A 13973-nucleotide genomic window follows, 5' to 3' on the forward strand; every position below is an offset into this window, starting at 1 on the left:
GTGTCGCGTAGCGGCTCTGACAGCAGCCCGGGCGGGCCCTGACGCAGAGCAGGAGGCGTTCGGGCTGGCTTTGGGAGGACGAGGGGACCCCTGTGGTCGCCAACAGGGACGGGCGGCATTGCACGCGGAGGGTCCGGAGAAGCACAACTGTGGCTGGAAACTTGGGAATACATCGCTGGGTGGCTGTGGCTTGCTAGTCACTTTGCCCTTCGATTGTATTTCTGTGTGTGTGTGTGTGTCCGCACGCGTTGGAGGGATTGTTATGGTTTTAGTGCAAAAAATAGATTGGGGATATTGGAGACAGGAGATGAGGCAGGTGTTTGCATTGTGGGTGAGAGAGGTGAGGACATCTGTGGATCCGTGGGATAGGAAGGTGACGCGCTCCAGAGAGATTTAAGATGCAGGATCAGTAGGATTTTGTGAGTGATTGTGGAGTTGGAGGGAGGAGGAGCATGTGAAGGATGACTCCATGCCTGCGCTGTTTCCCTCGGTTGGTAGTGGAAAGAGAGCTTGTGAGGGAGCAGAGCTGGCTGCAGGGTGTGGATGCCGCATCTCAGTTTTAGGTCTGTTAGCTTTCAGGAATGATCAGGACACCTAGTGGAGCTGTTTGAAGACAGTGAGGCAACCAGGACAGAAGACTAGACTGGAGAAATGTTCTTTATGTCCTTCCTACCTTTCTCCCCCCACTTTCCCCACACTCTGCCTTACTTTCATCTATCCAATTTTTATTAAACATGGTACACACAATCTGTTCAGATAATCCCCTGTCCTTAAGAACTTACCTTGGGGGTGGGACGGGGAGACCTGTAATTAAACAAATAGGTAGTAAAGTTGTATATATTAACATTTTTATAACCAACGGCCTTCTTGGCCTTTTACCTAATAACTGCTCGTGCCTGCAGCAGCCAGCATGCCCACATGTGTTGTTGTGTTTTTCAGGGAGGAATCCATACGAGTGTACAGGGCCAGAGACAGTTTGGCCCTTTGGCATTCATATTTGGCGACAAAACATCAAAAAAGCTGACAAAATTCAGCAAAGTGATAACCGTCGATGGCAATATATGTTCTGGAAAAAGCAAGCTTGCAAAAGCAATAGCAGAGAAACTAGGTATGAATCTGTGTCATGCAGAATGACAGTATTTTCTCCGATGTATGGTTGCTTCTGTGAGGTTGATTTTACTTTAATATTGGCCAGGTAGAATTGGACTAAGGTAGGTATTTTGCATTTAAAAATATTTATTAAAAAGCTGCTTTTAACTTTCATATTTGGAAAATTAAAAAATCATTGCCATTCTCAGTTTGATGGAAATGGAGCACTTTGACACGAGCTGTCTTACTTGAGCTTTATAACAGCCTCTGAAACGGGGCATACAAAGGCCGTCATCACAGATGGGTAAACTCAGTATGAAGCTGACGGCACACAGCTCTTTAGAGCAAAGCCAGGTGCCAGCCCCCTTTCCTACTCCCGGTGCGGGTGTTTGTCCTCCATACCTTCCTGTGATCCTTAACGAGCACCTGCTTGCTTGCACACGGGACTCCCATAGTTGTGGGTTGAGTTCATATGGGGTGGGGGTGCAAGGAGGCTTGTTGCAGTGAAACCTCTGAGCCGACATGCTTCTCTCACGCCTGTTTCAGACATGTCTTCAGTGTCTTTAGTGCTCCCTTGAGCACACCTGTGTCTTTGGTGTGCAGGTTACTGTCCCCAGGTCCTCACCAGTGAGCCTCAGTGCTGGTGTCAGATGGGAGTTCCTGTTAGTGCATGCTGCTTGCTGATAGGGCGTGAAGCATCCACCTCTCTTTTCACGTGGTCTGTCTCTCCTCAGGCTTGAAGCACTTTCCTGAAGCAGGAATACACTATGCAGACAGCACCACGGGGGATGGAAAACCCCTGGACGTACAATATAGTGGCAACTGCAGTTTGGAGAAGTTTTACGATGATCCCAAAAGTAATGACGGCAACAGTTACCGTCTGCAGTCCTGGCTGTATGCCAGTCGCCTCCTGCAGTACGCAGACGCCTTGGAACACTTGCTGAGCACAGGTGCAGTATCCATGGCCAGGTAGCTGGTGAGCGTGTTCTGCACTTGAACCCTGTTCTGGAACTCAGCCACTTTAGATCGCCACTAGTGAGTTTTTCCTTAAGGGCATCTGATGAAGCAACTTCTCTCTTTCCGTAAGATCATACATTTCCCAAGGCCCATGTGATCGTCGTTTTAGAATAAATTCACTTCATACTATTTTTAACTTTTGTGTACGGGAGTGAGATTTATGGATTATATGGAATTTGTCTGGCACATGTGTCAAAACAAAGGAGGGGGAAAAAGAACCTCCAAATGACTGGGAGGAAGTGGAGTCACAGTCGTGGGAATGGGGCCATGTGCCAGACAGAGGTAGGGTTGCAACAAAATAGGGTTGTCACTGAAGCTCAGAGATGGGCTGGAATTCACCATCACTCCAGAGGGTGGAAGTTAACCATCTGGATGATGGCAGTGGTGGAGGAGATGGCATACACAGCAAGGGGGGTGTCCCTGGAAGTTACATGAAGCAGGCATGAAGTGGACAAGGGCTATGTACTGGGGCAGGCAAGGTCCAGAGTATTGGGGGCAAGCACCAGGGATAAGGACACAGGAGATGGAGGGACTCGGAACAAATGGGGCAAGACCACAGTTGTTGGGAATGCAGAATGAGGTTGGAATTCAGGCCGGGCTGCTTCCTCCTCCTGGTAACTTGCACATGGGTGAGACTTGGTCCCCAGAACACCCTGAGACTCAGAAAACGGATGCAGCACTGGTATGCGGCCACAGTCACAAGCCCAAGCAGTCCTGCGTTCTCGCACAGAAACAGATGCTATGTGCGAGGTGGGTGGTTTGTACCAGCCACTGTACTAGTACATGGTTGCCACACCAATCGACTATCAGTTATCTGGTGAGCTTATTTACGAAGAGCCCAGCTGCCACCTAGAGTAGTGGTTGTCAACCTTCTAGCCCTTTAAATACAGTTCCTCATGTTGTGACCCAACCATAACATTATTTTCGTTGCTACTTCATAACTGTAATGTTGCTACTGTTATGAATCGTCATGTAAATATCTGATATGCAGGATGGTCTTAGGCGACTCCTGTGAAAGGGTCGTTTGGCCACTAAAGGGGTTGAGAACTGCTGACCTAGAGGTTCTGCTTCATGGTGTCTGAGCGTGAGCACAGGTAACTGATGATGCTGGTTCAGAAGCCTGCATTTGAGAGACCCTGTCTATGTTCTGGCAGGTCCCACATACACAGATTGCACAACGAGATGCAGGATAATGCTCTTTAAATGGTATCAGAGGGCCTAGTTATTATCTTACTTTTCTAACATGTTATTAGTGATACTTTTTCTTCTATGAACATAAGCCCTGATTTTGGTCAACTCTGCTCCTGATAAAAAAACGTGGCCTTGATGCTCTGTGCCAGGACCAGCTCACAGGAGCCACGTGGAGCCTGCAGGCATTAGTGACTCTCCATTCACTCCAGGTTCTTCCTGAAGCATACTTCAGCCCTGCCTCAGGACTCCCCATTTCTTAAAAAGAAACGTTTTAAATGAAAACTTGTTTCCTTTTGTGCTATACTAATTTATTCATTAAATATTTAGTGAGTGCCAGCTGTGTTCTAGGAACTAGGGGCTACCACAGGAAGTCAGTCCCCACCCCTGGGGCTTACATTTTAGTAGGTGAGACACGGAGTAAAAGGCAAAAATTGATGCCATGCTAGGTAGTGAGTGGTAGATGCAGAGAGGAAGGGGTTTGGAGCAGGGCTGGAGGCTACTCTTCCAGATGGGAAGGTCAGGGGAGGCCTCTGCCCAGCACTGCAGGACTGAGTGCAGGGAAATGGGCCGGGAGCCCCTGGGGACCAGCACTCTGAGCATGAAGAGCCTCTGTGTGCTGTAGTGACATTCAGGAGGCCATGTGGGAGCGCAGTGAACGAGGCTGGGAGTTGAGGGGCAGGAGGCCAGAGAAGTAGCCTGGGCGAGATGGTCAGTTGTTGGTTTTTCCCCTGAAGGAGAGGAAGCCATTGAGAGTTTGAGTGGAGGGGTGACAGGATCTGGCTGCAGTTTGGAAATGCCTCTGTGGGTGAGTGAGAGCAGCCTGAGGCTGGGGGGCAGGTGGGCGGGAACTGAGCTGGAGACTGGCCCGGTCAGAGGTGAGGAGGCTTGCACTGGGAGGGTCGCTGCAGAAGTGGTGCTAAGTAGTTCGATAGGAATGCCTTGGGGAGAAAGCTGGCGGTTAGCTGTGAGTGGGGTGTTGGCCAGAGGGGACCTGAGGAGGAGCCTGGTCTCACCAAGGTTGGGGCTGGTGCAGGATTGTGATGGGCATGGTGGGCGGGGAAACACTTTCTAGTAATCAGATGCTTTTGTTGCAGCTGACACAATGAAGCAGTATGGTCTCTTGCCCAAACCAAAAAAATATTGTTTGAAAATCAGTTCCCACTTAGAAGTGTATCTATGTTCTTTTGAAAATATTTGGACTTGTAAATAACTTTTCCCCCCTTTCTAAAATGAAATTACACCTTTCCATTGCTGTAGTCATCATGTCTGATTTTTGGTGTCTGTTTCCCTCCTTGAAACAGGGCAGGGTGTCGTGTTGGAGCGCTCCATCTACAGCGACTTTGTGTTCCTGGATGCGATGTACAAGCAGGGCTTCATCCGGAGGCAGTGTGAGTCCCTTCTCGAGCCAGCTCCTGGGTCGTCAGGGCTGTGATACACCACCTTTAGCTGGTGTGCATTCTGGGAACGTCTGCCACACGGCCTTCCTCAAGAAACCCCCCGGCTCTCTGCTCTGTCTAGCTGCTACCTAAGCTATTTTTCTTTGGTCAATAGATTTAATTTCCCTGAACTGCACTTTCTAGTGTATTATGTAATTAGGTGTCTTTCATCTCTCATGCCTATACCAGGTGACAGCTGGTATTATCACCACCCTTTCTCTCCAACAGGGTGCTGCACTGAAGCTTTTAGGGACATTGTTCAGAGTCTGACAAGTGGCATGTGGGCAGGAATACAGACCTGGGTAAAGGTCATTTGACCACAAGAGGTGATAGAAGCCTGCCCTGCCGGGCCAGGTTATTGTACCCAGGAGTGTGCTGGGCGGGGTGGGGCAGGGAGGGGTGGGGCTGGGAAAAGGCCATGTCAGTCTGCCCATGGACCTTTTTCTGTGTGCTCTGCCTGCTGGAGGGCAGAGTAAGCATTGTTGGTTAGTGAATGGGGGGGGGGGGGGGGGGGGGCGGAGGCACGCCAGTGATGAGTGAGGCCAGGCTGTCTGCTCCTGTGTGCCTATCTGCCCTGCTGTTAAGGGTGTCCACTGCATGCCTGTACAAGGAGCAGCCAGAGCCCTGGCCTCTGACCACGGTACCAACCCCTGCTGGACATACTGAGTGGCAGTTAGAGTCGGTCAGCAGCCTTCTGGAGGGCAGGCTGTGTGCAGGCTCTGTCTCAGGTGCCAGGGAGATGAAGATGTATCAGAGGCTCCCCTGTCCTGCAGTGGGAAGGCAGTGTTAAAGCAGCACAGGTGGCTAGTTGCAGTAAAATGCGTGTGGGTCCTTGGTATTGTCGGGGTGCTGTGGAAGCATACAGGATGTCTAACCAGCTGGGACATGGTGTGTTGTGACCTTAGAGAGTGAACCCTGGCGAGCCATGCGCCGTGCAGCAGGGTGAGTGAGGACGGTGCACGAGGAGGGGCTGCCCCTCAGCTTGGTCGCTAGGACTTTTCCTGAAAGGACTGAGGAGCCCCTGTAGTGTTTTAGGCATGTGAGGGATGTGGTGAGATTTGAGTTCATGTATCTGGAGGGATGTCTGGTGAGAGGAAATTGGAGGAGGACGAGTGTATCATAGGGTGAGGGCCACACGGGGCAGTGGGGCAGCCTGCTGAGGTGGGTGGATCTGAGACAGAGCAGGTGCACATGGCAAGCTTGGGGTCAGCTCTGTGGGAGGAACATGAGAATAAAAGTGGACCTGCCTGGGCTGACGGGGCCACCAAGGGAGGAGGACCCTCAAGGGCAGCAGCTGGGCATGCCGAGTCAGATTCTTGTGAGAGAGCTGTGGCGATGTCCTTAAGGCAGCTGCGTGTCTGAGCTAAAGTCCTGAGCAGTGGTCTGGGCTGGAGATGAATGTGGAGGGTCAGCACTGCAGAGCCCACAGAGTGAGAGGTGAGGCCTGAGACTGGAATCCTTGGGGGCTTCCAGGTTCCAGGAAAGAAGGCCAGTGCAGAATTGCGCCTGAATGGTCAGGAATACACACAGGGCCAGTAGGGTAGTGGTGGACAGTCGTAGGGTAGTGGGGACAGTCATCAGTGCCACAGCAAGAGTCATTGCAGTGCTGGGTTGGGGGAAAGAGATCACTTGGGTGTGGGTGGCCTATAAGGAGGTGAGATTGCCTAAGAAATGGGAACATGAACAGGAATATAGAGGAAGCAGCTGAAGGGAGCTCTAACCTGATGTGGGAAGGATGGGCCTGGTTCCAGGGTGAATGGATGGGAAGCAAACTCAAGGCCGCGTGTTCTCTGCATGGACAGATATTAGGTGATTGTGGTCAGGGGAGCAGCATCCACAGTGAGCCTTGGCCATTCACTCTGATTCCACCTCCTCACTGGTCTCTCGTGTTTCCCAGCTGCCTTGGACCAGCGGCCTGTCCTGAATTGCCTTGAAAACCAGAGCTGCCAGGAGTGGTCACCTGAGTGCTTGCTTTAGAGCAAGATGGTTTTCTTTCCATGCATCTTAGTGTGATCACAAAGTTTGTCACTTCTGGAAGTTTCCACCACGTGACAATGTGCAGACCATGCTTTCTTGACAGTGTTCCTGTGTGGGCAAGGGTGGTGTCTTTTACTCCTTAGAGAAGATCTGTTATGATGAAGAAATAAATACACATATAAGAGGTGTATATGACCCATTCCTGTTGCCTAGGAAGTAAGTAGTTTTAGTGCTAGCTTTACCCAATGGCCAGGTAAGTTTCTATTGAACTAGTACAAAAAACGTTTTACATAAATGTTAAAGGCACGCTTTAAAATTAAATACCCCTTGCATTTTGAAGTTATTTATTACATGTTCTTACAAGCTAATATCTTTTTAAAATATGATACTTTGTAAAACACTGTGTAATATGAAGCAAGCATTCTCGTGATCTGTCCACATGTGTTAAGTGTGTCCAAGATGCATTTGAAAATCCTAAGGCTGTTAAAGTCAGGGTTTGCATCCCAGCATGATCTCTCTGGGCCTGGTACTCTAGGACTGTGGAACTGCAGGGTTGCTGTGCTAGCCCCCTGGCACCTGCAGAGCCATCCCAGGGCTGGTGTGCAGCTGCACTGACAGCTGACTGGCTCTGAGAGGTGCATATGCCTTTGTCCTTGTATTTGAAGAAGAGTATGTTTTAGAAACACCTACGTTGGACTATTAGATGACAGATGGCGCCTCTCTTGTGTGTGCCAGGTGTGGACCACTACAATGAGGTGAAGAAAGTGACCATCTGCGAGTACCTGCCTCCTCACGTGGTGATCTACATCGACATGCCCGTTCCAGAGGTCCAAGCTCAGATTCAGAAGAAGGGAGATGTAAGTCAGCTTTTCATTGAGGCCTATCTCTCTTCTGCACCTCCTTGTCTCTCACAGGGACATCTGCAGGAGGCAGAAATGACTGCTGGGGCTCACAGGGTGGGGCACACATGGCCCCGAGAGAGCAGGCACTTTCACAAGGACTGAAGGGCCCCTGGACAGTCGCTGCTCTCCACCAGCGCCCTCCAGTCCCTAGTTCCAGCCCACTGTTGTTCCCTTTGCCTGCGTCTCCTAAACCAGCCGTCGCCAACCGGTGGTCCGCGGACCACTGGTGGTCCGTGAGGTCCAAAAGGTTGGCGACCACTGTTCTAAACCATTCTGTAAGACATTCTCTCATGCCTATACCTGGTGAGAGCTGGTAAGGACTTCCCTTGGCCGTGTACCTTTTGCTCTCTAATGGGGATTTCATGCCTCTTATTTTCCTATGAATCAAAACTGATTTCTGAATCCCACTACTGTCTCTTTAACTCTTTTCCTGCTTACTGAAGAGAAGAACGGTAATCTCACACATATCCGTTTACTCACTGTGGCCTTGGTTGGGACTGGGTTAGTGGCGCTGGCTCTGCAGCATGAAGGGGACAAGGGTAACTGATAAGGACCACTCGCCCTGGGACTGCTTCCTGTTTGGAAATGTCACTCCCACAGGGAACATTTTCCTGGGGAAGAAGGACATTTTTTTTTAAATGTATTTTTATTGATTTCAGAGAGGAAGGGAGAGGGAGAGAGAGATAGAAACATCAATGATGAGAGAGAATCATTGATTGCCTGCCTCCTGAACACCTCCTACTGGGGATCGAGCCCACAACCTGGGCATTTGCCCTTGACTGGAACCGAACTTGGGACCCTTCAGTCTGCAGGCCGACGCTCTATCCACTGAGCCAAACCAGCCAGGGCAGGACCTTTTTGACACTGAGATGAAGATGAGAGTAATCCTAAGTCGTCCCAAGGCCGCTTCCTATCACCCAGAGTCCCTGCAGCACCCAGCACGAGTTCTAAGAAAACACTGTCCACTGATTGTGTCCACAGTTCATACATGCACAGGTAAAGGCAGAGAAGGCTGAGCCTTCACACCTGTACTTCTGTTTGTTTAGCCACATGAGATGAAAATCACCTCTGCCTATCTTCAGGACATCGAGAACGCCTATAAGAAGACCTTCCTTCCTGAAATGAGGTGAGCCAAGGGCATGACTATCTATGAGAGCACAGTCTTTCACACACAGGTCCTGATGCCCCGCCGCCCGGGGAGCTCTCTGTGTGTGCAGGGATGTTGTCTGAGTGTTTAATCTGCTGTTAAGCAAGAATGACAGCATACTTTTCTGTGTGATTTGGCAGGGTTTTTGGTTGTTTGGTTTGTTTTTTTGGTTTGCTTATTTTGTCAAAACATTTCTTGTCTTGTTATAGTTTTAATATTTTTTTATGCTTTAAGTAAACTGAAGCTCTGTTTCATTATGGGTTTCAGCATGAGAAAACTCACATATTTTTACTTTAGGTGACCTAGAAGGGTTGGTTGGTGGTGGTGCTCAGGGAACCGGTACAGACAGGCGTGAAGATAGGCAGTGTCTGTGGATACTTTAAATGGAATCTCAATCAGTGTTTGGGTTAAGTGGCTCCTGTAAATCCATATACCACGAGCTCCTGGGTGGAATCAACTTCATCCATGTGCAGACTGTTCAACAGGGCCAGGAGTGAGAAATGCATGCAGGAGGCAAGTGTGGACAGGAGGGAGCATGAGCCACATTGTAAAATCTGGTATAGTGTGGTGTTCATCTGGAAAAGTTAGAAAACACACACACACGCACGCACGCACGCACACACACACGCACACACGCCTACAGCTAGTTTTTATACCACAGAAGCAAAACTGTGAATGAAACAGCAGCCTGTTGACCATGTTCTGCAGAGGTGGTGATGTTTGGCACCATAGTAGTGGGTCTCATGTGGATTTCAGCTTGTGAATTCTTAAGGTATTTATTCTATAGGTTACATCCCATGAATAGGATGGTGCGCTGGTGTAGGGACACCTAAATGAGAAAATGTCCCTGTGTCTGCTGTGTGGACAATCTGTGGGAAGCATAGTCCATCCTCGGCATTCTGCTGTCCCCTTCAGGAGTGGGCTCTAAAGGGTGGCCTTGCTGGCCTCTGGCCAGGTGTGGCCTAGGGTTTCCGTCTAGTTGGTCTGCAGATGGAAGCAGGCAGCCTCCTTCACTGGTAAGGTATAGTCTTACCAGCCTGCAGCTTTCAGTCATCTCCTGCTGGGCGAGCAGGTCTCTAACGGCCGTGTGGAGAGGAAGTGGCAGAGTAAATGGCACTCTGTTGTCCCCTTCTCTCTGGGATCCAACCATGGTTTTTCAGTGCCAAGGACAAAGGGAAGGGAGTTGTTGTCCTGTTGCATAGTTTGATTGAAAGAGCTTATTTTGATGGTTCATTTGCCTCTGAAATTCTAGATTCTAGCAGCTCAGGTAATCTATGTGTGTGTCCACCATGACCACTGGGCTGCTGTCAGTACACATGTCTCACTGAGGCCCTGGCCTCCTTTGTACTTTTTTTTTTTTAAATGAGTGCAGCCTCTGGAGACAGTCTGCATAGCAGTACAGGTGACTTGTGTGCCCTGCCTTCTGTAGACACGGGTGGCTCTGGTTTCTCACGCTTGTGGGGTGGAAGCAGCAGGGAAGGCAGGAGCAGACCTGCTGTTGTCACTGTCCAGTCATGGGCACATTCCTACTTGTAACTTGTCCTCCTGACCTAGTCAGGCCATGGTAGCCAGTGCAGGCCCAGCCCAGCGCCCAGTTCAAGAATGTGACCTGTGCCTGTTTGTAGTGGCAACTTCAAGGTTAAGTGCTTGTTTGTACAGTAATGTAAGCTTGGAAAATTTACACTGACTTTCCTCTTTATCTACAGTGAAAAATGTGAAGTTTTACAGTATAGTGTAAAGGAAGCTCAAGATGCAGAAAAGGTAAGAAAATGACTGAAAAGTTTGTGATTATTAAATCCAATTCATGTATAAGCTTCTTGCGAATCAGATTATCAGTTCAGTTCCCAATGGTCTGGGAAACAGCTGTGTTTTACAATCAAAGGGAAGTTCCACACCCATCACGCTCTCTGGACATTATTTTCTTACAAATAATTCTGCTTCTGTGATCTTAAAATGATGTAGTGGTGGATACAAAGAGCCACGAGTTACCTGTTTCAGAATGTATGATATAGAAGGTAACACTGAAACTTGACTTAGTTAACAAGAAAGATTTAGTATGTCAAGATACCAGCTTCCCCAAAATTAGTAGGTGCATTTTGTAAAAATTCAAGTGAATCTCGGTATAATTAATGAGTAATAGCCAAAAAATTTTGAAAAAAAGTAATATAAGAACATTTGCCCTCCCAAATACAAAAGCATATTACAAAATTATGGCAATGATAGCACTGTGGTGGTAATACTAGAATAAATGAATAGATGAATGGAACAGTACAGAGTCCAGAAACAGGTGCGCATGCGTGCTCACATGTGTGTGTGTTCTTGTGTGTGTGTGTGTGCACCTGCACATGTGTGAGGCTTGATTTGGTAAAGACAGTATTTTAAAGGCTAATAAGAAAGTAGAGGAAAACAGTTTATTTCTTGAAAGGTATTGAGGCAGTTGACCATTCATTTGCTAAAAAAGAAAAGTACTATCTCACATCTTATATATTAAGCACAGCCCAGCCAGTGTGGCTCAGGAACCAAGAAGTCACCAGTTCAATTTCTGGTCAGGGCACATGCCTGGGTTGTGGGCTTGATCCCTGATAGGGGTGTGCAGGAGGCAGCCGATTGATGATGTTTCTCTCTCATCATTAATGTTTCTGTCTCTCTAACCCTCTCCCTTCCTCTCTCTCTAAAAAAATCAATAAGAACATAAAAAAAAAGCATAAATTACTTTAAAAAAATAAGAATTTTAGAAGAAAAAACATTTTGTGATCTGGGGTTGAGCTGCAGGTGGTGACATAGCAGAAGGATCACAGAGCTGCCTGCTTCCCTATGAAACACCCCGAGCTGCCTCCTGGCTTGGAGGAGAGAGAGCAGGGTTCTCCTATGGGAGGCCTGCGTTCAGCTGGCTCTGGGCCGGCTTCAGAGTTCCTTTTAGGTTTGATTTATTTTGCTCTTCCACTGATTCAGCCACATTTCATTCCTTCCCAGCCTTCTGTGTTTGTAGTGCTGACTTGTTTTAGGTTATTGTGAAATCTTTGAGAGAATAGATGGCATGTGTTTGAGAAGAGTGATGCATTTTAGCTCTAAGACTGTCATTATTTGAGTTCTTATTGAATATATCCAAATTCTTGAAACTTAGGTGACTTCTCCCAGTTGGGTGTGTTTCAGGAGAGAGTGCATCCTAAAGGTGCTCCTCTGGGAGGCCAGGCTGTCCTGGCCGCAGGCTTTGGGCTGAGAACATGGATCATGGAACTTCCCAAAGGAACGAATTTACTTTATTATTATTCTGTTGTTCCTGGAATGAAGTTGCTTGGGAGGAAATGAGTAGTCTGTCACAAACTCACATCTCCTCCCTAGTCTGACTCTTTCTTACCTGCCCCTTTTCTCCCAGACTGTCAGGTAATGTCTCCTGTGTCAGCTGGGCAAGACGCCCACATTGAGGGGTCATCACTCAGTCCCCCGCTTCACTGAAGGCCATCTGTTTGGACTTCCTTCCTTTTTTACTTTTATGGTGTGATTCTTCCTGCCAGATATTTGTAGTTTATGGTGTATTAAAATGTCGTGTCATTTAAATGAGACTTTCCATTAAAATTGGAATTCCCACTGTCCAGGTGGTGGAGGACATCGAATACCTCAAGTTTGACAAGGGGCCGTGGCTCGACCAGAGTGACAGTTCCTTCTACCATCTGCGGATGCTGTGAGTATGGGGACATTGAGAACGGCCGGAACGGGGAGGGCTGGTGTTTGAGTTGGATATGTTGCCTGCTGCAGACACGGATTTGTGAAGGAACTATGTTTCAAGTTAGGTGTTAACAGGCCAACCTGTACTGAGGCAGATTTCCTCTTTCTTTCCAAACGGGCTGTGGTCTTATATTGAATTGATTGTGTTATTAATTCAGCAGCCACTTTACCTTCACCACGTGCCAGGCACTGTTTCAGATGTAAAGGATTTAGTGTCAAGTAAAACACCTCATCCCATCAAATGTATGTTTTGTTGGGGAGCTAGAGTACCCACATCAATAGAACTGTGTCGGTGCTAAAGGCTGAAGGAAGGCAACCCTGGGTAACGGGACAGCAAGTGACTGAAAACGCTGTTGGGGAAGGTGCGAGAAAGGCCTGTTTTCTGAAGAGGCCCGAGTGACGCAGGGAGTGGGCCGGTGGTATTTGGGGGTGAGCATGGGACAGGGAGGCCAGGTCACGGACAGGGCCTGGGCAGGAGCTTGGTGGGAGAGTGTGCCCAGCAGCCCAGCCAGTGTGGCTGGAGCAGAGGAGAGTGAAGGAGTGAGTGGTTTAACCTGGTAAGGAGGGTGAGGGACACTGAAAAGATGGCAGATCGAGGAATCAGAGGTCGAAGTCATATCCACTCATAATGGAAAGCTGGGAAACCAAAGCCCATATTACAATGAAATCGCCTATGATTCTGCCACCACAGAAGCCAGTGCTAACAGTTTAATGCTGGTTCTTGTAATCTTTTTTTTAAAATGTGTGTGCTTATATATTTCTAAATAAAAATTATCTTGCATATATCTTTGTAGTCTATTTTTAGTATCATGAGCATGTCCCTAGTTTATTAAATATTTAGAATTTTGATTTTTAATGGCCCTTCATGTCTGCTGTTGAATCTATTGGTTGAGATAGAAATCAGGGGTGGCAAACCACAGCTTGGGGGCCAAATCCAGCACTCAGCTGCACAGAGTGGTCCTCACATTTTTAAAGGATTTTAAGGAGAAAGGTATACATGACAGCAACCATGTATAGGCCTCAAAGCCTAAAATACTTACTGTCTGGCCCTTTACTGAGAAAGTTTGTCAGCCCTGAGATACACCATCTCTTAAATATTGATCTTTCCAGTCATTTCAATTTCTTCATATCCATAGTACAGTAATGAGCATATTGTACAAGTTACTCACTTAAGGTATAAAAGTGTAGTTACTGGCCAGATTGTATGAATGCATTTTACAACTCCTGATATATTCTAAAATTATTCTCCAGAAAATGTGTACCAGTTTGCAAGCTTGTACCTGTCTTCTGAAAGTCCCTATGAAGACAGTATCTTCTATATATATATATAAAAAGCCAGGACCTGAATGCTGTAACGACTGGAACTACTAGTCGCTATGACTCCCACTGGTTGCTATGATGCCCACTGCGGCCAGCGAACTGGCAGATGAGGGTGGGGCCCGCCGGCCAACCTCCCATGGCCCCGACCCCAGGCCAGCCCCGCCCCCG

General features: G+C 48.1%; 1 protein-coding gene across 1 annotated transcript in view; it reads left to right on the top strand.

Moving 5' to 3' along the window:
• The first annotated feature begins 40 nt into the window (after positions 1–40).
• Positions 41–13973, top strand: part of NDUFA10 (NADH dehydrogenase (ubiquinone) 1 alpha subcomplex, 10, 42kDa) — a 29312-nt gene continuing 15379 nt past the window's right edge. Inside the window, exons 1-7 of the mRNA XM_005857709.2 lie at positions 41–1108; positions 1824–2039; positions 4599–4685; positions 7446–7567; positions 8659–8738; positions 10466–10520; positions 12356–12441. Of these exons, the coding sequence (XP_005857771.1) occupies positions 919–1108; positions 1824–2039; positions 4599–4685; positions 7446–7567; positions 8659–8738; positions 10466–10520; positions 12356–12441 (836 nt within the window). The 5' untranslated portion in view covers positions 41–918. The remainder of the gene's footprint in view (positions 1109–1823; positions 2040–4598; positions 4686–7445; positions 7568–8658; positions 8739–10465; positions 10521–12355; positions 12442–13973) is intronic.

The sequence above is a fragment of the Myotis brandtii genome, unplaced genomic scaffold, assembly GCF_000412655.1.
Source record: "Myotis brandtii unplaced genomic scaffold, ASM41265v1 scaffold112, whole genome shotgun sequence".
Classification (NCBI taxonomy): domain Eukaryota; kingdom Metazoa; phylum Chordata; class Mammalia; order Chiroptera; family Vespertilionidae; genus Myotis; species Myotis brandtii.